This window comes from Lithobates pipiens, unplaced genomic scaffold (assembly GCF_037356315.1).
Source record: "Lithobates pipiens isolate NorthernLeopardFrog02 unplaced genomic scaffold, aLitPip1_a1.2 Scaffold_37, whole genome shotgun sequence".
Classification (NCBI taxonomy): Eukaryota; Metazoa; Chordata; class Amphibia; order Anura; family Ranidae; genus Lithobates; species Lithobates pipiens.
In genome coordinates, this window is record NW_027507825.1 from 20,542,780 (window position 1) to 20,569,052 (window position 26,273).

Sequence of the window (26,273 nt, forward strand, 5' to 3'; positions counted from 1 at the left end):
TCTGTGCAGTGGTTTTGCACAGAGTAGCCCAGATCCTCCTTTTTTGGGGTCCCTCGTCAGCACTCCTGGCCCCTTCGTTCTGCCGAGTGCCCCCACAGCAAGCAGCTTGCTATGGGGGCACCCGAGCTGAGCAGATGCTCTGTGTATCCATTCAGATAGGGAGCCGTGGCCATCCACTCATTTCTAATTGGCTCAATGACTTTGATTGACAGCAGTAGGAAACAATGGCACCTGCTGCTGTCTCAGCCAATGAGGAGGGAGAGTCTCAGACACCCAAGACTAGTGCAACATCGCTGGATTGAGGTGGGGGCTCAGGTAAGTATTAGGGGGGATGCTGGACACATTTATCTTAATGAATCAAATTCATCGAATCTGCCTTTAGAACCACTTTAAGGGATTTTTTACCTTTTTCTCAAGAAAGCCTTCTGTGATCAGGATCCCCCACAGCTCCCCCTAAATACTTACTTGAGCCTGATTTAGGTCCAGTGCTGTTCCCGAGAGCAGTGGCTCTCCCCGCCTTTTCTCTCCTCACAGGACAGAGAGGCAGCAGTGGGAGCCACATCAAATCCTGTGACGAGGGCGCAAGGCCAAGTCAGACTGTCTGTGTCTAAGGATGCAGGCAGTGCGGTTCAGGATCGAATCTGCACGAGTGCCTCCATAGCAAACAGCTTGCTATGGGGGCACTTACCCAAGAGGAGGAACCAGGAGCAGAAGAAGAGGTTTGGGGCAGTTCTGTGTAAAACCACTGCACAAAGCAGGTAAGTAGACATGCTTATTATTTTTTTTTAAAAAAGGTTTTGAATTACTTTAATAATAGGCAATTACAGCTACAATTCAGACTGACGACAACGTTTATCCCTTTTGTCCCGCTTCTTCTGACCTTACCTAACTCACCCTTCTCCTCCACAGATGTACAGATTACCTCGATCCAATGACGGCAGTTTTGTTTTTAGTTTACATGCAGTGGTGCAAGTTTTCAGTGTGGTGGTAATGCCCGCTCATTACATCCCCACAGGTTTCGATTGGGCTGTATCCAGAAACTGGAGGCAGTCCCGTAGAAGTCTATGGGACTTCCAGGAGTGGCCCAGAAGTGAAAGTGGTTGTAAACCCCTTACAAACCACTTTGACCTACAGGTAAGCCTAGATTAAGGCTTAACTGTAGGTCCAAGAAATATCTTCTAAACCTACACGGTTTAGGAGATATTTGCCAAAAGACAGGCACCGCTGTCTACGGCACATGCGCCGTAGACAGCGGCGCAAAGGTGCACTGAGCGAGCCGCTGTCAACGGCGATATGCCGCGAGTGACAGCGGCGGAGCGGCGAGACCCACCGAGAAGATGGATGCGCCGGACTACAGGGGACAGTGGTGACTTCGCTGGCTCCTGTGTCAGGTAAGTGACACATAATGGGCTACTATGCGATGCGATGCGATGCATAGTAGTCCATTAGGCTTTACCTTTGCAGGGAATCAAAGAGGAAGTAACACCCATCAGAGTTTACTTCCTCTTGAAGACGTACATCACAGGATGTCAACAAACAGTCAGATAGAGATGAGTATGCATCTCTGGAGGGGAAGGGTGGGTTAGGCTGCTTTCACACCAGTGCCCTTTCTCTACGCTTTCCAGGGCGATAAAAGCACATGAAAACATTCCCCATGAAATCCTATGTAACTGTTCACACTGCAAGTGTGCTGCACATTGAAACGTCTGCTTCAAAAGCGCACCAAAAAAGGCACCTTCCGCTGTAAGTCAATGGGAGCAAATCAAAAGCGCATCAGTGTGAAAAGGCCCTTAGCTTAGGGAAGGAAAAAAAAAAAAAAAGGATAAGCGCACTTTGTTTTAAAGTACACTTATCCTTTGAGGTTTCTTCCAGTGAAGCCTCCAGCCCGCGTGCAATGCCCGTTATCGCCAACATAGGGATCACACGATTGGAAGCCACTCTGATTGGTTGAGGCGGGCCCTAAGCTGTCAGTAATAACCTGGATTAAAAGTAATTGTTCACCTGAAGAAGTAAGCATTTCCTTCTGAACAGAACTTGATGGTGTCTTCTTTCACGCAATTAACCTGACCGGTAAAATGGAAATATAAAGCCAGATCAGCTGAATCATCACAGTGAAATTACAGATAATAAAAACCCGGGTGAACACTTCCTTGATAAATTCAAGTTAAAGCGGACATCCAGGCAGATATACAAAAAAAACAGATTAATGCAGGTCATAAATTATTAATACACTAATAAAGTTTAAGTGAAAAAAAACACGCTAGTAGTATAGTATAAATAAATAGTAGCTGCTAAACACTTATACCTATGATACCAGGTACATCAAATATAATAAAACAAAAGTGTAATGCATATATTATGCTATAACCATAAAGAAGTGATAATCGTTATACAACATACTAAACAGTGAAAATATCAATATAAAAAAAATGTCACCACTTGCCGACCGCCGCACGCTGATGTACGTCCCTACTTTGGACACATATATCGTTATGGCAGCAGCTAGCTGCCAAAACTCCAGTATCCTTGTGGTCGGCTACAAGATAACAGTGGTCTCTGCAGCCGATTCGGCGTGAGATCACTTTTATCAGTGGTGGTAGAGCCCCCCCCCCCCCGGCGATCCGGTGCCCTCCGCCGCCGGCAGCTGTGGAGGCGATCACATCTGTCTCCTTGCTAGGTATGGAGACGAGTGAAGGGAAGATGGCCCCCACCCGTCTCCTTACCATAGCAGGGCGGAAGCGACATCAAAACGTCACTTCCGCCCATATTTCTTAAAGGCACTTTTTTTTATGTCATTTTTTTTATTTATTTTTTTGCATTTAAGTCCAAATATGACATCGGAGGTCTTTTTGACCCCAGATCTCATATTTAAGAGGTCCTGTCATGCTTTTTTCTATTACAAGGGATGTTTACATTCCATGTAATAGGAATAAAAGTGACACTTTAAAAAAAAAAACAGTGTAAGAAAATTAAATAAAAAAGGTAAAATAAATAAGAAAAAAAAATTTTTTTTAAACGCGTCTCGTCCCGTCGAGCTCGCGCGCAGAAGCAAGCGCATATATGAGTAGCGCCCGCTAGAGCTGCACAATTAATCGTTAAAAAATCGTGATCGATTCACTCTCTCTGAGATATCTCCTGCAGAAGTTGCCCATTCTTTCATATAAACAAGTGGAGAAACTATCTGCTCAATTAAAGTGGAGGGCCACCCTGAAAAAAAAAAAAAAAAAAGCATTATTATAAAAAAAAAAAAAAAAAAAAAAAAAAAATGTAAAAAAAAGAAAAAAAAAACATTTGAAAACAAATATTTTTTTTACCTGGTCAGAAATCCCTGTTGCTAGGCAGTCTTCCTAATCTGCCTTCTTCCTGCTCCTCGGTGAGCTTCGGTCTTCTGGGTACCGTGTGTTCCCTAACACAGCGCGCATCCCATTCACAAAGCGCCGCGCGACTCGCGCATGCGCAGTAGGAAACAGGCAGCGAAGCCGCAAGGATCCACTGCCTGTTTCCCTTAGTACAAATGGCGGTGCTGGGACCCAAGAGCCGAGGGACATGTCGGCCTCGGCGCCCGACATCGCGGGCGCCCTGGAAAGGTAAGTCTCCTTATTAAAAGACAACAGCTACCTTTTTTTTTTAGCTGCTGACTTCTGAAAAAAAATTTTTTACAGCTGAAACACCCCTTTAACTGTCAAAAGAAAGCATCCAGGCAGTCTGCCAAGTTTTTTTTTTTTTTACTTGCAACATTGTAACTAAGCTTCCTTCTTAGATCAAAGGGAAAGAACTTCTGTGTAAATAAATAATCTGGCAGACTGCCAAATTTTCAACAAGTGTAAATGCAGGAAGTTTAACCACTTAAAGTCTAAATCTTTTTCTGACACTTCTTTCTTAAAGTTAAAATAAATATTTTTTGCTAGAAAATTACTTGGAACCCTCAAACATTATGTATATTTTAGCAGAGACCCTAGGGAATAAAACGGCAATTGCTGCAATATTTTATGTCACACTGTATTTGCCCAGCGGTCTTTTCAAATGCAATTTTTGGGGAAAAAAATTCACTTCAATTAATAAAAATAAAATAAAACAAAAAACAGTAAAGTTAGCCCAATTTTTTTTTTTTGCTTTAATGTGAAAGATGTTATGCCACGAGAATCGTGATCTATCTTCTAAGCAAAAAAAATCGTGATTCAAATTTTTGCCAGAATCGTGCAGCTCTAGCGTCCGCATATGAAAACGGTGTTGAAACCACACATGTGCGGTATCGCCGCAGTCGGTAGAACTAGAGCAATAATTCTAGCCCTAGACCTCCTCTGTAACACCAAACATGCAACCATTAGAATTTTTTAAAAGTCGCTGATGGAGATTTTTAAGGATAAACGTTTGTTGCCATTTCACGAGCGGGCGCAATTTTGAAGCATGACATGTTGGGTATCAATTTACCCAACGTAACATTATCATTCACAAAATAAAAATATATAAAAATTGTGCTAACTTTATTGTTATCTTATTTTTTTATTCAAAAAAGTGTATTTAACATTTTTTTTTTTTTAAAGTGCACTTGTAAGACCGCTGCGCAAATATGGTGCGACAGAAAAGTATTGCAACCACTGCCATTTTATTCTCTAGGGTGTTAGATAAAAATGAATAATGTTTGGGGGCTCTAAGTAATTTTCTAGCAAAAAAACTGTTTTTAACTCTAAACACTGAGTCTGAAAAAGAGGCCAGGTCCTTAAGTGGTTAAACGCGTAGGGCGGAGCCACGTACACATGCTACTGTGCATGTGCGGCCGAACATCTGCCATTTTGGTTATTGGAGGAGGACTGGTCTTCGTTTCTGCCATTTTTTACATGCTTTCTTACAAATTTTAACTACGTAAGTGCAATACTTTACAATAAATGAAGATGATTTACGATATTACACTATGTTGAGCTCTTACTTTATACATGCCACGTTCTGCTGAGAGCGAGTTGGAACTCATTTTATTGCTGAACACATCCCCCATTGTTACCTGTGTTGATGTTTGTTCCTTCCAGGAGACTTATCCTTGTTGTCTGATAGAGCAAGCTTTGACCACCTTGAATAAGGGGGTCACTGGCATTCTGGTATGCCTCTGGAGTGGATCTCTTTGGGTGTCACCCTTGCTATTCTTGGATTCCTTTCCAAGCACACATGGAGCCATTGTTTGCAACCATTTATTTTTTTCTTATACTCACATTGGAAGTGCACAAAATTAATACATTTCAGTGTATTTTTCTGGACATTTTTTTTTCAATTGGTATTTTCCCTGTTTAGCATGTTGTAACAATTTTTCACATTTTCATGGTTATAGCATAATATATGCGCTGCTTTTTGTTTTATTATAAAGCAGTGTAAGTGCCTGAAATTAACTTGAACTGACTGAAATTACCAGCCTCTTTTATAGTCTCTGAACAGTACAGGGAGAGGTGGAAGCATAGAAACATAAATGCAAATTGTCTCTAAACAGCAATCTGACAAAATTGCCTTTCGTCTGAATTCCTTCTGAAAGTTTGCAGTGCACCCCATTACATGTGACTGTAGAGCTGTTCACTGTTCTCCTTGCTGGAGGGGAAGCTGTACCTGAGAACCTGTAGTGCAAAGCTTCCTCCTGCTCTATGAATATTCTACCTCCAGTCATCTTACCCCCATGGAAAGAAGAGGGGTGTATCTTACATGAGGAAGCAAAGCTCTGCCTCTACCAAGATGGCTGCTTCCACACAGAGATAGTGCAGAACAAGGCATGGTAAGTCAGTAATGGGGAAAAGATCAGTAGAAGGGAGATACTAGTAAAAATATAAAAAATATACAAATGCAGCGCTATGTGATATATCACTCACTCAGGTAAAAAAAATATATATATATACGTATTTATTGGTGTATAACACACGTCGGCGTATAACATGCATCCCAAGTTTAGGAGGGAATTTTAAGGAAAAAACAAAACAAAACAAAAAAAACTTACATTTAAATGCCCATCAATGCAGCCTTATTAGTGTCCATCTGCAGCCTTGCATTGTAGCCTTGTCAGTGTCATTTGCAGGCATGCATTGCAGCCTTGCCGTTTAAAAATGGCGCGGCCGAGATACAGAGAGGATGTCCTGTGTATCTTGGCGGCGCTCGGTAGCTCACGCCGTTCTCGGCGGCTTTCCAAAATCCACCGAGAACGTCCGAAAGTGGCCAAAAGCCGCCGAGAAGCACACAATCGGTGGGGGATCAGGGTATAACACGCATACACGATTTTCCCCTGAAAGTGCGTGTTACATGCCGATAAATACGATAAATACGAAAAGTGGGCAATGTGCGAGTGAATGTTGGAGCAACTTGAATTCCCAAACAAAGACTATAAATGGTGAAAAATATATAAATTAAATACTTGTTAATCAAGTGCACTGTGAAACATACTCAGATCCCCCTGAGGAAGACACGTGATTGCCCTGTGTCATGGGTAGGGGAGGGGCCAGGACAGTGGAGGAGACAGCTCTCAGAGCTAGCCGCTGATTCACACAAGCCTGCAAACCATTTGGAGAGGATTTTAACATTGTATGTTGTTTTCTATAGTCTGGTGCACTGCAAGCACCCATAAAGTGCGTGTACCCTGACCCCTTTTGTATTTTAAATTGAGAATATCATTTTTGGATTACACCTGGGGGAGCCTGTAAAGCTGTTGGACCAAAATTAATTGTGTGGTAACACAATTGAAGGTGAGCAAGAGTGTGAAGTCACAGTTATTATATGTATCATCATCACGGAGTCAATGTATGGGACAATATATATATATATATATATATATATATATATATATATATATATATATATATATATACATACATACATACATACATACATACATACACATATACATATATACACACACACACACATTATATAACTAAACATCCCATGAGGCATTGTAAAACTGAGATTCACAGGCATGATGGGAATTGTAGTTGCTGAACAACTGGAGGGCCATAGTTTGATGACCCCTGTTATAGGGAGATACTAGTGACTGGTCCTTTCCCTCTGTCTGCCTTTTTGAGCAAAGCAAAGCTTCCACAGTACAGGACCTCTTTGAATATTCCCTATTTGCAGCTTCTATCAACATAAAAGTTTTCTCAAATATACCCTTTTTTTATTTTAATTTTTTTGGTAGAACAAAAAAAAAAAAAAGTCAAATTTGTTGGCAATATTTTGCATGTTTTCTTACAGACTTTACCTTGGCAACATAAATCCCATAGTCCTCCAGAACCCCAGCAGATTTTTGTAATTCCTCCAGAAAAATGACATTGTTGGCAAACTCTGAAATGAAATGCACAAAACACTTACTACTGACAGTGGCCACATCAACATGTAGAAAAAAAAAACAAAAAAAAACTAAAAACATTACTTATGATCTTAGAATAGACCTAGCATCAGATATATTTCTTCATGTTAAAGTGGTTGTAAACCCACATGAAAAAAAAAAAAGAAGAAGAAGACCCGCAAGACAAAGACAAAGGCATAATGAGCTAGTATGCTATGCATACTAGCTCATTATGTAATCCTCACCCGAGATGGAAGCCCCCGCTGCAGTGCCCATACACAGCACTGACCAGCGACATTTCTCCCTAGAGTTATTTCCGGGTATCGTGGCTTCGGCCAAACAGCGCCGGAGCCGCGATACCCGGAAGTAACTCCATGCATGTGGGAGCCTTTGGTACCAACCTTTTGCGTGTTGTATTCACAGAAGCCACCCTGGTAGCGATATGTGGGAAATTGCCAAAAGCTTTTCTCCTCCATGCATAAATGGCCAAGACCCAGGAAAAATAAATAAAAAACCAGGATAGTGTAATAATGTTTTATTAAAGAGGAAGTAAACCCTGATGGGTTTACTTCCTCTTTGATTCCCTGCAAAGGTAAAGCATAATGGGCTACTATGCATCGCATCGCATCGCATAGTAGTCCATTATGTGTCACTTACCTGACACAGGAGCCAGCGAAGTCACCGCTGTCCCCTGTAGTCTGGCGCATCCATCTTCTCGGTGGGTCTCGCCGCTCCCATTCGGCAAAGCCGCGATGACCCCACTCCCGCGTGCGGCATATTGACCACGGCGCGCTCGGTGCGCATGCGCCGTAGACAGCGGTTGCTGTCTTTCGGCAAATATCTCCTAAAACGTGTAGGTTTAGGAGATATTTCTTGGACCTACAGGCAAGCCTTAGACCCCATTCCCACCTGAGCGTTTTGTAGCTTGAAGCCTGAAGCTACAAAACGTTAGAGGGGGAAAAATTCTATTATTCTCAATGGAGATGGTTCACATCTCCACTCCATGTCGCCTGAAGCCGAACGCCTGAAGCTCAAACAAGTTCCAGACCCTTTTTTGTCGCTCGAATTGAGCAGATTTGGGCGTTTTTCTTTTAACATTGGTGACCTCTTGCCCTGCACAAAATCGCGGCAAATCGCGGTAAAAAACGCTGCGAATCACAGTAAAAAAACGCCGCAAAAAACGCCTACGCTCAGGTGTGAATGCAGCCTAAATCTAGGCTTACCTGTAGGTCAAAGTTGGTTGTAAGGGTTTACAACCACTTTAACCACTTGGGTACCGCGCTATTGCAAAATGACGGCAATAGCGCGGACCCACATTTCCGGGACTACGTCTATTGACGTAGTCCCGGTTACGAGCGGCCTGCGCGCCCCCTGAGGGGCGCGCGCGGCGCGCTCTGTGATCGGCGAGTCCGTGAGACTCGCCTGATCACCGATCCGTGTAAGGGGTCGATCCCGACCCCTTATCACGTGATCAGCTGTCAGCCAATGACAGCTGATCATGTGATAAAACGGAGCCGGTAATCGGCTAGTATTCCTCCTCGCGCTGACAGCGCGAGGAGAAAAAAAAAAAGCCGATCGCCGGCGGCCGTGTTCGGGACATCAGTCCCGATCACGGCCAGCAATTTAAACGGACACCTGCCCCCTGCCAGTGCCCACCTGCCACCCGCAGTGCCATCCTGAAATAAAGTAAGTGCCCCCCTGTCAGTGCCACCCAGCAGTGCCCATAGTGCCCACAGTGCCACCCAGCAGTGCCCACAGTGCCACCCAGCAGTGCCCACAGTGCCACCCAGCAGTGCCACCCACAGTGCCACCCACAGTGCCACCCAAAATCTGCCTCAAAGGTGCTGCACCCCAGTGCCGCCCATCAGTGCCCAGCAGTGCCGCCCATCAGTGCCCAGCAGTGCCGCCTATCAGAGCCACCTATCAGTGCCACCTATCAGTGCCCATCAGTCCCATCTATCTGTGGTACCTATCAGTGCCCATCCGTGCCACCCATCCGTGCCACTTATCCGTGCCACCCATCCGTGCCATCTTATCTGTGCCCATCTTTGCCCATCAGTGCCGCCTTATCTGTGCCCATCGGTGCCGCCTTATCTGTGCCTATTAGTGCCGCCTTATCTGTGCCTATCAGTGCCCACCAATGCAGCCCATCAGTGCCCACCAATGCAGCCCATCAGTGCCCACCAATGCAGCCCATCAGTGCCCACCAATGCAGCCCATCAGTGCCCACCAATGCAGCCCATCAGTGCCCACCAATGCAGCCTATCAGTGCCGCCTAATCAGCGCACTTCAATGAAGGAGAAAAATGACCCGTTTGCAAAATTTTATAACAAACTATTAAAACATGATGATTTTTTTTTTTTTTTTTTTTGCATCTTTTTTTGTTTGTTTAGCAAAAAATAAAACTCCGAGCTGTAACTAAATACCACCAAAAGAAAGCTCTATTTGTGGGAAAAAAATGATAAAAATTTCATTTGGGTACAGTGTTGTATGCCCGCGCAATTGTCATTCAAAGTGCATCAGCGCTGAAAGCTGAAAATTGGTCTGGGACTGAGGGGGGTTTAAGTGCCCAGTAAGCAAGTGGTTAAAAGACAAAGTAAGGATAAAATAGGGATTTTCCACTTACATTTAAACTATGCTATAGTCAGCACCAACACCTGGTTATGTTGTCCTGTACACCGCTTGGTCCGAGCCAGAATGCATTCCAAACAGCCGAATGTTCTAACCAGATCAAGCCGGAAATGATGTCACATATGGCGGACGCGCAGCCTCAATGCATTTCGCTTGTCAGAATCGTCAGCGGTGTTAATTTTGTCGACTAAAACATTTTAGTTAACCAACTTAATATCATTTTAGTCAATTAAAATACGACTAAAAACTAAAACAAGCGAGATAACTAAAATACAACTAAAACTAAAATGGCATTTTAGTCAAAAAGACTAAATTGGGACTAAAACGCCAGTTTAGTCAAAAGAATAAGACTAAAACTAAATTGAAATTTGACGTCAAAATTAACACTGGTCTGTAATGCACGTTCGTACCTCAATACCATAAATAACAACATATTGGGGGTTGTTTACGAAAGGCAAATCCACTTTGCACTACAAGTGCAAACTACAAGTGCAAAGTGCACTTGAAATTGAACTGCAAGTGCAGTCGCTCTAAATCTAAGGGGTAGATCTGTAATGAGGGGAAGCTCTGCTGATTTTATCATCCAATCCTGTGCAAGCTAAAATGCTGTTTTTTCATTTTCCTTGCATGTCCCCCTCGGATCTACAGCGACTGCACTTCCAAGTGCACTTTCAGTGCAATATCAAGTGCGCTTTGCACTTGTATTGCAAAATTAATTTGCCTTTTCATAAATAACCCCCATTAAATCTTTCACTGCAGCAGTATATAACGAGTTTGGAAATTGTAGAGAAATGCTTAAATAATGCATTGGATTATTAACCCATTATATTTTAGATCACCAAAATGATTTTAGTCGACTAAAATGTACTGGAGATTTTAGTCGACTAAATACGACTAAATCTAAAAAACAATTGCAGAAGACTAAAATGGGACTAAAACTAAAATGCCATTTTAGTCCTAAGATTAAGACTAAAACTAAATTGATTAGAAATGAGTTGGAGAATCAAGATTAAAATTAAGAAAGGGGAAGTAGACCTTAATTTATGTTATGAGTAAACCGCCTAAAAAGTAATATAAAGACGTAGTAACGGTGAAGGTAGTAGGAAAGGGAAAGGGAGAGGTGGGATAGGTTAATGGTTAAAAGGATGCTAATTTATAGAAGATAAGGATAACAGTAGATTGTATGAGAAATCAATCTTGTAATAGTGATATATTATTGATTTTTTAAAGTGCTTATGTACACTGAGAGAAGAGAGAAAAAAAAAAACAAAAAAAAAGGAAAAAAAAAAAAGGGGAAATTAAAAAGGTAAAAATTAAAAATAACGCTACAATGATGTGAAGACGAGGAAGGTGCAAATGAACGTAAAGTTGATTGGGGCCTCGTGAAAAAATCGCTGATGTAGCAAAAGAAAAAAAAAAAAAAACTAAATTGAGATTTTTTGCCAAAAGAACACTTATCAGGAAGCTCACTATCCGCCATTTTTCTGTAGCCCAATATACCCCCATTCATAGATTCTACACTATCCAGGATTATTATTTATTTTTCTCTGGGTCTCGGCCATTTGTGCCTGAGAAGAAAAGCTGTTGGCAATTTCCCATATATCACTACCAGGGTGGCTTCTGTGAATACAACATGCAAAATGTTGGTACCCTAAGACACCAAAGGCGCATGATAGATGTTGTCGGTAAGCGTACATTTTGTACACATTCTTTTATAAAGGAGTATTTGAGGCACGCTTACATAAAGGGGCATAGCGATTGGCGTTTTTTCCCCCCTGCAAAGATTTAGGAAGATATATTTTTTCTGGACTGTGATATTATTTAAAAAAGTTTTTTTTCACTATTTTGGATTTTTATGCTTATCTGGGTTATTATTCACTCTTTGATTATATGTAATTACAACATGTGCTAGCGCCTTGCTTTTCATTGGTTTCCCTTTTCAGAGGTGGTTTATTCACTTAAAAGGGGCAGCTTAACATTTTTGATTTTTTAGTGTGCTAACATTCTGCGATAGCGCCAAGGTTTATTATTATTAAATATACCCAAATGCAATGTAGGGTGAACCGCTTTTTACTGTCTGTGCATTGGGAATAAAACAAGCATCCAAAACGCATATGGGGTAAATATTGAATGTATGGAAGAAAAGTAAAAAATCTACTAGAGCAGCCATTCTCAACCAGGGCTCCATGAAACACAAAGGTTCCTCCAGAGGTTTTTAGGGGTTCCTTGTGCGTTTAACTAATGACACCAGTGATCTTTTCATCTACCTGTAATGGAAGCATTCTTCTAATTGACCACCAATGTAAATGGGTTATCTTCTCACTGACCACCAATGTAAATGGGTTATCTTCTCACTGACCACCAATGTAAATGGGTTATCTTCTCACTGACCACCAATGTAAATGGGTTATCTTCTCACTGACCACCAATGTAAATGGGTTATCTTCTCACTGACCACCAATGTAAATGGGTTATCTTCTCACTGACCACCAATGTAAATGGGTTATCTTCTCACTGACCAGCAATGTAAGAGGGTCCTTCTCCCACTGACCAACAATATAAAATAGGTCCTTCACCCACTGACCAACAATGTAAATGGGTTATCTTCTCACTGACCACCAATGTAAGAGGGTCCTTCGCCCACTGACCAACAATATAAAATAGGTCCTTCACCCACTGACCAACAATGTAAGAGCGTCCTTCTCCCACTGACCACCAATATAAAATAGGTCCTTCTCCCACTGACCCCCAATATAAAATGGGTCCTTCTCCCACTGACCCCCAATATAAAATGGGTCCTTCTCCCACTGACCCCCAATATAAAATAGGTCCTTCTCCCACTGACCAACAATGTAAGAGGGCCCTTCTCCCACTGACCACCAATGTAAAATAGGTCCTCCTCCCACTGACCAACCATGTAAGCGGGTACTTCTCCCACTGACCAACGATGTAAGAGAGACTTCTCCAAGTGACCATCAATGTAGAAGGATCCTTCTTCCACAGACCACAAATGTAAGAAGGTTCTACCTCTGGCCACCAATGTAAAAGGGTCATTCTACCACTGACCACCAATGTAAGAGGGTCCTTTTCCCACTGACCACCAATATAAATAGGTTCTTTTTCCACTGACCAACAATCTAGGAGGATCCTTCTCCCACTGACCACTAATGTAAGAGACATTTTCTTACTAATCATCTATGTAAGATGGCCCTTCTTCCACTGACCACCGATGTAAGAGAGTGATTCTCCTACTGGCTAGCAATGTAAGGGGACCTTCTCCCACTGACCTACAATGTAAGAGGGCCTTCTCTAAGTGACCATCAATGTAGGAGGATCCTTCTCCGACTGACCACCAATTTAAGAAGGTTCTACCACTGACCATCCAATGTAAGAAGGTTCTATCACTGACCATCCAACGTAAGAAGGTTCTACCACTGACCATCCAATGTAAAAGGGTCCTTTTACCACTGACTACCAATCTAAGAGGGTCCTTTTCCCACTGAACACCAATGTAAATTGGCCCTTCTTCCACTGACCAACAATCTAGGAAGATTCTTCTCCCAATGACCACTAATGTAAGACATTTTCTTACTAATCATCTATATAAGATGGGCCTTCTTCCACTGACCACCAACGTAAGTAAGAGGGTCCTTCTACTGACCTACAATGAAAGAGGGTCATTTTCTCACTAACTACCAATGTAAGAGGGCCCTTCTGCTATTGACCAACAATGTTATTATACAGGATTTATGTAGCGCCGACAGTTTGTGCGGGGCTTTACAGTATGAGGGCAGGTAGTACAATCACAATACAATGCAATACAGGAGGAATCAGAGGGCCCTGCTTATTAGAGCTTACAATCTAAAAAGGTGTGGGGGGGGGTGGGGGGGGGTGGGGGTCAACCGATACAAAAAAGGTAATAACTACGGGGGAAGAGCTGATGGAGAAAATAAAAGTACAGTTGTTAGATGGGGGCAGGATAAGCTTCTCCGAAGGGACGTTTTTTTCTTCAGGGATCGCCTAATGCAAGATGATCCTTCTCCTACTGATCACCGAAGGTTGAGAAGGGCTGTGTTAAAGAATGCTAGCGCTTGCACTATGTCCGCAGCTGAAGCACTAACTGCTCTGCTCAATTTCTTACCAGTGTTGCTGAAATACAGCAGTGAATTCTTTCCAGGTGCCAGGTTGGAGGCATAAGAGTCCGGGCTTAATTCAGGTAACACAGCCTTTGCCGCAGTCAGAAAAACGATATTCACCGACAGGAGCAGCAAGAAAAGTCCAGGAACGCCGGCCATCTTGATATATTACCTGAACCTAGGAAACAATGAAACAAACGTTATAAAAATCTATTTCAATAATAAAAATTAAAGTACAAGAATATATAATTTTACTGTCAAACAATACAAACGTGCCCAAACTACTATACTGCAACACACAAGCTGTTAAAGCGGAGTTCCACCCACTTTAGCGTTTTCTTATTCAATCTATTAATGCCAATAAATTTACTCATTGATCGTTTTTTTTTTTTTTTCGTCAGCTTACCTTGTTTCAAAGCTGATCAATTTCACTTCCTCCTTTTCCCATCCGCGGCTAATAACGTCATTCCCCAACGGCGCACTGTCTCCTAGGAGCTTGGTGTCATACATCCCAGGAGTCAGTGTGTACCGCCGCCGCTCAGCATCACGAGATTTCAAAACTGGAAGTGATGCAATGACGATAACGTGTTACCAAACATTTTAAAATGTGGGCAACCAGTGCATAGGATCTTTGTTGCCATCACAACAGGGCGGGCACATCCGACGCCGCCGTCCGTTGTGATGGCAACATCAGAAGTTGACAGCGCTGCGAGCCAAAAATACAGTACTGCGCGAGAACGGGCGGTGCACCGCATCCCGGAAGATAATGCTTGTGGGCTTCACATGCCCACAAGCAATATGGAAAATGCCAGGAGACAAGAATAAAAGATATCTTCTTTTGATTGCAAATCGGCAATCGTGCGGCGATAGATCCTAAAGACGCGAGTGCTATATATAATTTCTAATAGAAAGATTTTCATCATAAAAAAAATAATAAGAATTATATGCAGTTGGAACTTCGCTTGAAAGTGTGTATATACCCTAACAATTACAATGTTATTGGTTATTTCCTCATTGGATTTTAAAAAAAAAATGTCCATTATTTCTAATCTCCTCCTAATAATCTCTTGTAGTTTATAAAACCTACTTTGTGTAAATCCCCACACATTTACTTCCTTGAATTCTGTTACATGTAGTCATTATGGTCTGTAAGTAGGCACTGCTGTGTCACACATTTCAAAGAGCCTGCCTTGTGAATTAGACCCCTTTCACACCACCCCGCCGATAGCGTGGGCGGTAAAACGGCGCTATTTTTAACTGCATTTTACCGCCGGATTTGCGGCGCATTTCGGCCGCTAGCGGGCGCTTTTACCCCCGCTAGCGGCCGCGAAAGGGTTAAAACCGCCGGCAATACACCGCAATAGCGGCGTTTTGCCGGCGGTATTACAGCGCTGCCCCATTGATTTCAATGGGGAGCAGCGGTGGAGGAGCGGTAAACACACCCATTTTCCCTAACAGTCTCATACATAGCCGAATGGAGGAACTCCTTCTGCTCATCACTAGGTGAACCAGAACTTTTATGGCCATGACCTTTGGCCCTGGTAGAAACACCTTGCCCTGAGCGGTGTCTATGATCATGCCTAGATATTCCAACCTTGTAGAAGGTTACAGGGATGATTTTTCAAGGTTTATATCCCAACCTAGGCTTTCCAGGGGTTCTACTGTTTTGAGAACACTGGTTCAGGTGCGCTACTGTCTGCTCTATGAGTAGCATCATCTAGATAAGCTAGAACGGTTATGCCCTGAGCTCTTAGGTTTGCCAAGAGAGGGTCTAGAATCTTTGTAAAAACTTGAAGAGCTGTAGCGAGACCGAAGGGCAGGGCCACAAATTGAAAATGGAGCTGATCTACTGCAAACCTTAGGTATTTTTGGTGAGCGGGAAATATCAGCACATGAAGATATGCATCCCCTGATATCTATATCTATTGATGCCATAAACTCTCCCCCTTGTAGGGAGGAGACCACAGAACGTATTGACTGCATACGGAAGGACCAAACGTGTAAGAACTGATTCAGATCCTTTAGAATCAGGATGGGTCTGAAATCTCCATTTGGTTTTGGAACAGTGAAGAGATTCGAGTAAACCCCTGAACCCGGTTCTTTTGGGTCCACTTCTATTATCACCCCCTGGGATAGTAAGTGATCTAAGGCCAGAAGTAGTGGTCTTCGCTTTACTGGATCCTTGGAGACTTTTGACCTTATGAAGCGAGATGGTGGAATCTCCTGGAACTCTAGCTTGTAGCCCAGAGCTACTGAGATTAACCATCTGTCCTGAATCTCTTCCCGCCAGGCTTCTGCAAACTGCAGCAGCCTTCCCCCCCCCCCCCACCGAGTGGGGGTGCCCCTTCCGAAGGAAGCTTGTGCGGGACTTTGGGCCTTTCCTCTAGAGGATGGTTTGGAAGGCTGTCGCCACTGCTTAGAGCTTGATGCTCCAGGGGATGGAGAAAGAATGCCTAAATGATGGACGTTTATTCTTTTTGATTGGTAAGAGTAGATTTACCACCAGTAATCTTTTGGATACATTTATCCAAGTCATCCCCAAATAAGCATTCCCCTTTAAACGGGAATCCAGTCAAATATTTTTTACACAACAGCTCAGCTGCCCAATTTTTGAGCCAAAGGGAACTTCGCATGTGTACCAACAGGAGAGATGAACGAGATGCTTGTTGGACGGAATCCAAAATTGCATCAATCATGAAACACAGAACCTGAGGAAGGTCTGCATAATTCTCTACTTCCTCACTGGGAAGGAGGCTAAGCATTTGCTTAACTTGTTCTTTGAGGAACTGACACAACCCCACAGGTTGTACCACAGCGCCAGACATGGAAAAGGAGGCTTTCAATAAAGTTTCCAGATTCTTATCAGTTGGATCTTTAAATAACCGAGCATTATCCAAAGGACAGGTCAGGTTTTTATTCACACAAAAAAACAGCCGCATCCATGGATGGGACCCCCCACTTCTTGGTGAAACTTTCCTCCAGAGGATAAAGCATTGAAAACCTTTTAGGAAAAGAAAAACGTTTAATCGGGATGCCGCCAATCCTCATACATCAATTTATCCATTAAGGAATGAATTGGAAAGGACAAGGCAGTCTGTGGGATTTTCCTGACACCCAGGCAAGAAACGGAGGATGTAGCAGCCTCTTCTGAAAGTGGTACGCACCAATTAGTGTAATACTGGACCTGCTTTTTGAGTGCCTGAGAGGAGGAGACTCTTTCCTCTTCCTCGGATTTATCCAACTGCTCTTGATCCCTACCCCATGATAGGCATCTTTCCTCATTGTCAGATGAATCATCTGAAAAAGGAATCGCAGCAGGGGGAGGGGATCTACCCCTTTTCCTACTATCTTTTAAGGAAGCCGAAATAAAATTCATAATTCTTCCTTCAAAACCCTCCAATGTAGCCTTAAGGGAGTCTTCTGTGACAATACGCTGGGGCTGAAACATTAGGAGAGGCTGCAAAACCTGACAGGGGCACCGACTCATCCTGTGAGGCTGTCTCCAGTCTTGCAAGGTGGGATGGTAAACTACAGGCATCTTTAGGACCCTTAGACATAGGCAGTAATTTTTTTTTGTGTCTTTGTTACCTCCCCCGAGACCCTTTTACAAGGAGACATAGTCCTAAGCTACAAAGCAGAGGCACTAGTACAAGGTGCAATCAATGTTGTGCTACAAGTCTCACAATATACATATATGCTTAAACTGCACAACCTGACGCTGAGTAGGTCTTAGGATTGCCTGGATCCGATCCCTTTTGATGCTTACTGCCCACAGCTCTGTGTCCATCCGCATCACAGAGCTCTGGCACTCTGGGCTTTAAATCACTGATTGGCGCCTGTGCAGTGGAGCGCAGTGCACTGCCATGCAACCACACCCCCCCTCTTGTTAACAAGCTACAACAAGCTACCAATGGCCGCGAATGAGGGGAAGGAAGAGAACCACTCTGAGCTCCGCGTGACTCCCCAGACTATGTGGGACCACTTTATTACCTATTTGTGGCAGAGCCTGCAGCGGAGGATGTGAGCCATGCAGAGACTGGCTTCACTGAGTGTGTATCCTGGAAAGGCATGCAAGTATACACCAAGTTGCTCTTTACTCCCTCTAGTGGCGGAAACCAGGTAAGACATGCAACTACTCTTATGAAGAAAATCCATAATATACAATTTATATAGGATTAACTTCTCTTACCTGTCCTCGCTGCAGGAACTGCTGAAAACCGTTTCAGGTCTTCACCCATAATGGCGGGTAGTGTTGTGCCAACCTTCATGATTTTTTGGGTTCCTTCTCAGAGGATCCTCTTACCTGGATCTGTAAAAGACTCTGCCAGAACTTTCATGCCACTGTTTTAATAGTACACCAAGTCTGGTTTTCCTAGAGCCCAGTCTTCCAAGGGAGAGGACTTGCAGGCAAAACCTTGTTTCCTCGGATGACGAGGCCCGGTTACCATATCATCATGGGAGTCAAGATATCCATCCGAGTCCATCCGAGATATGGATCTGGTTAGTATAGCCCTTAGACCCCTGCAGGGACCTGCATAGAGCTTTCTTCATAACACATGTTTTATGTGACCAACCACCTTAGACACTGGCGAAAAAACTAAGGTACCTCCCATATGGGAGCGGTTATATAGGGGAGGAATTCTCCTTAATTGGGGGGTTAGCCAGTGTCCAATCACCGAAGGTGCCTATATAACCCACTATGTAAGGAAGGCTCTGCACCCCGTGATGTATGATCAAGAAAGAAGATTTTTCAAGTAAGCTTATATTCCTCACAGAGGGCACAAAAAAAAGTAAGCCGATATTGGATTGACAAAAAGTTATAAAATGAAAGTGAATGATGAGACCATATAACTCTTATTTGCTCCCTTTTGGTCTGTAAAGTAATACTAAACACACACTGTTTTGTTCCTTCTATTTCGGTATATAGATGATGGTACTTTAATTGTTTTAATGAAAGAAAACATCTAACTAATGCCGCATACACACTATCCGCCGGACAATTCGCCCGTGTGTGGGCTCCGGCGGACTTTTTCTTCCCAAAATGAACAATCCACCCATCTGTGTGCTAGTCCGTCTGACTTTTCAAATGAACGGACTGGCCCACGCATGGAGTAAAGTCCGTTCATTTTGAACATGACTCCAGGTAGGCGGAACTAGCGAGATTAACCCCTTGCTAGCCACGTCGCCTGGTATGGATTTTAAGTGGAACCCCCATAGTCCATACCAGACTCTTATCCGAGCACGCAGCCCGGCCGGTCAGGAAAGGGGTGGGGATGAGCGAGCGCCCCCCCCCCCCCCTCCTGAACCGTACCAGGCCGCGTGCCCTCAACATGAGGAGGGGTGCTTTGGGGAAGGGGGGGCCCCCCACCCCAAAGCACCTTGTCCTCATGTTGATGAGGACAAGGCCCTCTTCCCGACAACCCTGGCCATTGGTTGACGGGGTCTGCGGGTAGGGGCCTTATCGGAATCCAGGAGCCACCCTTTAATAAGGGGGCCCCCAGTGTTTTTTTTTATTGACACTTTTCCCCGAGGTAAATGGGTAGGGGTACCATGTACCCCATACTCATTCACACAGGGTGGGGGCCGGGATCTGGGGGCCCCCTTATTAAAGGGGGCTCCTGAATTCTGATAAGCCCCCCGCCCGCAGACCCTGACAACGAACGGCCAGGGTTGTCGGGAAGAGGCCCTTATCCTCATCAACATGGGGACAAGGTGCTTTGGGTTTGAGGGGCCGCAGGCCCCCCCCTTCCACAAAGCACCCCCTCATGTTGAGGGGACATGGCCTGGTACGGTTCGGGGGGGTGCGCTCGCTCGTCCCCACCCCCTTTCCTGACTGGCCGAGCTGCGTGCTCAGATAAGGGTCTGGTATGAACTATGGGGGGACCCCCATGCCATGGAGGTGGCAACATTGACTTCCTTCGCTAGTCCTGTCTACCTGGAGTCTGCTCGTTTGGAAAGTCTAGTGGACCTCCGCTGCAAAGTCCAGCGGATTGTTCGCCAAACTAAGTCCACCGGATAGTCCGATCGCGTGTACGCGGCATAAGCAATATACAGTTATCACATGATCCAGATCTTTCCAAGCCTGTCTGCAAGGAAACATAAGCAGGAGGAGCTTCTAGTCCTTTAATACGGGTCACATGTTCAAGAAAAGCAAAAAAAAAAAAAAATAGCCTTTGGAATACAGAGTAAAAATAATTAATATCAATAAACCGTTTTAAATTGGCATACAAGTTGTGATATTGGGGTGTTTAGCTCAGTGGTAGATGCGTCTTCACGTAGTGAGTCCACAGCAGTCAGTTATCAGGTTTGAGGGTATGGCAGCCCATTTATATTAACAGGAACAAAATAAATGTTTATACACAGGATTTCCCACACAGTGGTTCTTCTCCAGTAAATTCATACAACAGAAAATGCCAAGCCTCCTGGCTCCTAGACTTACTTTGCCTTGCAGTTACCTGCTGAACCGGCCTACTCCTGGCCTCAACAGGATTCTCAAGACCCCTGGGTTTGCTTACTGTCCCCCAGACTTCAAGACTTCCTTCAGTCCCCCTTGGACTTGCTAGTCGCCTCGGCTCTCCCAGCCTCCCAGAACCATTGATAGCAATTTACTGGCTGAGACTTCTTTCCTGCCCCCCGCTACAAGCAACTATCATTTTCTGTTTGGTAGGTACTCTGTCTATACAACCAATCTGTGCTATTATGTATGTATAATATACTGAAGTTAGATGGCGGTTTTTATTGGTCTTTTTATTTATATTTCTTTTATGTTTGTACTCTTGCCACTTGCTGTATCACAGCGTGGTTGACCGCTCCATATATTTGGATCTGTCCTGGTTGCTATGACATTTGTACTTGAGGTGCAGCTCATTTTAAGGTATTTTCACTTTTTTTTTTCTCTCCATCATTTGATTATGCTTGCCTCCCTGCTTTCTGGGTAGTTCAGCACATGCTTTTTAAATGTGACATACAATGCAAAGTTTATGTATATATGCTTTGTTTTTTAACTTTAACTCTGATATATCTCATTTCTGATAGTAAGAATTAGTGTTGTTCTCTCTTGCTAAGTCTTTGAACTTTTTTCTGTGTCCTGAGGAAGCCAAGCCTTTTGGAGTGAAACGCGTAGGCGCGACTCACAAGGGCTCAATGTACAAATTATATAATTTCATATGATTGTTACAATGTTTTGAACACAGTTATGATATTGTATTTCTCAATAAAATAAATATTTTTTTCTACTTTCCCATTGTCTTCCATGCCTTAAAAGTCTGACCTGTTGATATCTACTTGGTATCTTCTTTGTTTAGCCTCCCAGACCCTTCTCTGGTCTCACAGGCCCTTGTAGCCATCCTGACCTTCCCAGTCCCTTCAGACATGAAGTCCCCCTCCTTACCAGGGATGTAGTCTCACACAGGGCGGACCGCTTTTCAGAGACAGGTCTGTCTTGATACAGCAGCAGTAACAAGCTGCACACACCCCACCATCCTCCACTCTCTGCTCTCACCATCCCCTCGTTATATGGGCTGTGTGCACCTGGGCACACAACCTGCTGGCTATCCATAAGACCTGGACACAGGGCTGGAGATCCCATCCCACCCAAGACTGAGGAATCTCCAAACTTCAGAGCCCCATCCGAACATAAAATCCAGAGAAAGCTGACCTGCAAACTCTGTTTCCTTATTAACCCCATTTTCCCAGAGACAGGGACACTCGCTATTACAAACTAAATATTTGAAATCAAATCTTTATTATTTTGTGGAAATAACATGGTATGGGTGGATTTCTGCCAGTCACAGGCTATGTCACGCCCCTCCCCTCTGTGTCTTAGAATAAGAGGGAGGTGAAGACTCCATTAATCTACATGTAATATCCCACCCCCATTGTGTTTAGCTGGTTAGTGGGCATAGAGGAGAAGGGATGGAGTGGGCTGTCATTTACCACTATGTATACGCCCACATGTGTGACTCTATAGTCACATGGGCTACTCAGATGTGATAGGGAGGAAATGCTTGCATAGAAAATCACTGAAAACTGAGCATGTGCAGGGCTGCCACCACTGCTCTGCAAAATCCCTACCTGAACTGGGGACATGAACAGAAGAGAGCAGCAGGATCAACCAGGTTTTGTTGCAGCATACAGAAAACAAATCTCATAGTGACCGAGTGATTTTGAGCAGCATGTAATACACCATTTATTGAGTTTTTTTATAATATGAGTTTGTTGAAATTTTAAGTATAATATTAGTCTTTAGTTGTATATATCAATCCACTTCCTCTGGACCCAGGTCATTCTGAACCTGCCCTCAGCCTGTGACTGGACATTGAATAGAGAAGCAGCACAGTGATGCGCTCATCTCTCTTTCACTCTCCTCCTATCAGCATGCTTCTTGCCAGTACATGAACGGATTGGCTCTGATTCTTCCTTTCACACTCCAGCCTTGTTGTACAGGTCAACAGATACCAGGTTACATTAAAATACATATACTTAGTGTTTAAAAAACAAACAAACAAAAAAAAAACACCACATTTAACCGCTTCCCGATCGCCTCACGCTGATATACGTCGGCAGAAGGGCACGTACAGGTGCATTGCCCTTTAAGAGGCGGCGGAGCCTCTGTGATTGGAGCAGAGATCAGTGATCTGTAAAACACAGCCATGCCCCCGACAGTTGGCAACATGCCCCTAGGACACACTTAACCCCTACACTGCCACCTAGTGGTTAACCCTTTCACTGCCAGTGTCAGTTACACAGGAATCAGAGCATTTGTATAGCACGGTTTGCTGTATAAATGGCAATGGTCCCAAAAATGTCCGATGTGTCCGCCGTAATGTGGCAGTCACAATAAAAATTGCAGATCGCAGCCATTTAAAAAAATATATATTAATAAAAATGCCATAAAACTATCCCCTATTTTGTAAACGCTATAACTTTTGCACAAACCAATCACTTATTGCGATGTTTTTTTACCAAAAAAAATGTAGAAGAATACATATCGGCCTAAACTGATGAAAACATTTATTTTTATATATTTTTGAGAGATATTTCTTATAGCAAAAAGTAAAAAATAGTGCGTTATTTTTTTTCAAAATTGTCGCTCTTTTTTTGTTTATAGTGCAAAAAACAAAACAAAAAAAAACTGCAGAGGTGATCAAATACCACCAAAAGAAAGCTCTATTTGTGGGGGGAAAAGGTCGTACGTCGCACGACCGCTCAATTGTCAGTTAAAGTGGTTGTAAACCCTTACAAACCACTTTGACCTACAGGTAAGCCTAGATTAAGGCTTACCTGTAGGTCCAAGAAATATCTCCTAAACCTACACGGTTTAGGATATATTTACCTGAAGACAGCCACCGCTGTCTACGGTGCATGCGCCGTAGACAGCGGCGCACAGGCGCACTGGGTAAGCCGCATCGCTGCTCTGGCGAATCACAGTGCCGCAGCAGCGAGACCCACGGAGACCCACCAAGAATATGGATGCTCGGAACTACAGGGGACAGCGGTGACTTCGCTGGCTCTTGTGTCAGGTAAGTGACACATAATGGACTACTATGCGATGTGATGCGATGCGATGCATAGTAGTCCATTAAGCTTTACCTTTGCAGGGAATCTAAGAGGAAGTAAACCCATCAGGGTTTACTTCCTCTTTAAAATGACGCAGTGCCGAATCCCAAAAAGTGGTCTGGTCAGGAAGGGGGGTAAATTCTTCCGGGGCTGAAGCGATTAATGATGTACTAATAAATACATAACTGCAGTTAGTGTCTTTTATACAGTACCTGCTTAGAGTTTCAGCAAGTCCCCCGCAAAACAAGTCGTTATACTTACCTCTCCAGTGGCCCATGTCTCCTATCTTCGCTCCAATGAAGCACTCAGCCTCCGTCAGACTCAAAAGCACTGAATCTCAGGCATCATTTATTTTTATTTTTTATTAAAATGTTTTCAGCTTTTGCCAAATCATAATGGTACTTTCCTATCTGACAGATGTAAACCCAAACTGAATCATATTTAGTTCCCCTAAAGTATCAAAAACAATTGCCTTTTTTTTATATTTTGTAAATTATTAATGTGTATTTTAAAGTACGACTTTTAGCGGAGTTGTACTTTAACGCTTTCACTGCCGACAATGTAAGGCTTACATCGGGAGAATCAGGGGCTTTTGCTACAGCAGCCGAGAATCCATATAAATCAGGGGTCTCAAACTGGTGGCCCTCCAGCTGTTGCAGAAACTACAAGTCCCATCATGCCTCTACCTGAGGGAGTCAGGCTTGTAACGGTCTTCCTTGCAAAGCCTCATGGGAGTTGTAGTTTTTCAACAGCTGGAGGGCCACCAGTTTGAGATCTCTGATATAAATCTATAGCTCCCAACTGTCACTGATTTGGAGGGACTGTCCCTGATTTCGAGGGACTGTCCCTGATATGGAGCAATGTCCCTCTGTCCCTCATTCCTCCTCATTTGTCCCTCATTTTGGTCTGATCTCTATAGATGTATATAAAATGCACTTTTTATCGATCAAAAAGTGTTTTCCAGTGCTAAACCTTTCATCAGATTTCTAAATTGCTGCATTTATAAATTGCAAAAGCCGATATAAAGGAATAGTAATGGTAAAAAAAAGCACTTGTGGCTTTAACCATTTTTTTTTTGTACAATTCTCCTTTAAAGGGGGCGTGGCAAGGGGTGTGTCCTATGCCTGCATACTTTTGCTGATAGGTGTCCCTCATTCCCATCTCAAAAGGTTGGGAGGTATGTAAATATTACAAGCCGACTGTTGGCTTGCAGATGAAATACAGCCGATGGATCGCTTCCACCAAGATCAGGAACATGAGAGTCCCTCTTGCCAAGTTCCCAGAGCTCCTCTTACCACTCACGAGCCTGGGACTGGCATGGTGGGTGTTGCTGGGTAGAGGGTGAGGATGGAGGGGGGGGGGGGGGGGGACCAGCAAATTTGTTCGCCGATTTCCCTAGCTAGAAAGAACCTGGAAGTGACATGTGTTATGTCAGTTACGGTTTCAACTGTCACTTTCCCCGGGCACTGTGTCCAGAGGAAAAGCTATTGGAGCACGATATGTGGCCATTAGCTTCAGTGGAAAGCAGGGGAAACAATAAGACCCCTTTCACACTGGGGCGTTTTTCAGGCGTTTTTCAGGCGCTTTAGCATTAAAAAAAAAGCGCCTGTAAAGCGCTGGAAAGAAGCCTCATCTGCAGTCCCAATGTGAAAGCCCAAGTGCTTTAAGAGCCCTTTCACAATGTCAGCGCCCGAAAAACGCTCGTAAAGTGCCGCTTAAACTAGCAGCGCTTTACCAGCATTTTTCGAGCGTTATTGGGGCGCTTTTAACCCCTGCTAGTGGCCAAATAAAGGGTTAAAAGCGTCCACAAAACGCTGCTGCCAATAGCGTTTTTCAGGCATTTTACAGGTGCTTCCCATTGATTTCAATGGGAAGGGGCGCTTTAGGAGCGTTGTATTCACCGCTCCAAAATCGCTGCAAAGAAGCTGCTTGCAGAACTTTTTTTGACGCCCTGCCAGCGCAGCGACTCGGTGTGAAAGCACTCGGGCTTTTACATTGGGATTGCAGTTGCGGCTTCTTTCAGGCGCTTTTTTTAACGCTAAAGCGCATGAAAAACGCCCCGGTGTGAAAGGGGTCTAAAAAGAACCTGTAACACAAAACATGTGCTATACTAATCAAAGTTAGAGTATATGCGAATCTGCACCTTGTAAAAAAATAAAAAATAAAATAAAAACGTTTAAAATAGAAATGAACGACAAAACATTTGTGTATAGATATAAAAAATAAATAAAAAAATAAAAATAAAAACTATATAAATACCTCTGTTCTCTGCTTCATAAGAAGCGCTAGGGGATGATGAAAGAGCAGTACATTAAAGCGGAGTTCCGCCCATTCTTTAAAAATTAAAAGTCAGCAGCTACACATACTGCAGCTGCTGACTTTTAACATTAGGATACTTACCTATCGAGTCAAGCGATGTCGGCACCGCAGCTGGCGTTTCCATCGGCTGGTCGGGTGCTGCCGCCGCCATTGCGGGAAAGGGAACCTGGCAGCGTAGCCTTTCGGCTTCACGACCGGGTCCCTACTGCGCATGCGCAAAGCACGCTGCGCTCTCTCACTGGCCCGGCTGAAGGGGAGGGAGGTGGAGGAGGAGGGAGCTGCTGATGTAATTGCCGTGGCCCGGTCTCCCGGAAGTGGGT

General features: G+C 43.8%; 1 protein-coding gene across 2 annotated transcripts in view; it reads right to left on the reverse strand.

The window, feature by feature from the left end:
* Positions 1-26,273, reverse strand: part of TXNDC16 (thioredoxin domain containing 16) — a 186,532-nt gene that overhangs the window by 144,010 nt on the left and 16,249 nt on the right. For both annotated transcript variants that reach the window (XM_077466803.1, XM_077466804.1), the window contains exons 3-5: positions 14,082-14,254; positions 7,223-7,305; positions 2,002-2,063 (exon numbers count right to left, since the gene is read on the reverse strand). In XM_077466803.1, coding sequence (XP_077322929.1) covers positions 2,002-2,063; positions 7,223-7,305; positions 14,082-14,235 — 299 coding nt within the window. In that variant the 5' untranslated portion in view covers positions 14,236-14,254. The remainder of the gene's footprint in view (positions 1-2,001; positions 2,064-7,222; positions 7,306-14,081; positions 14,255-26,273) is intronic.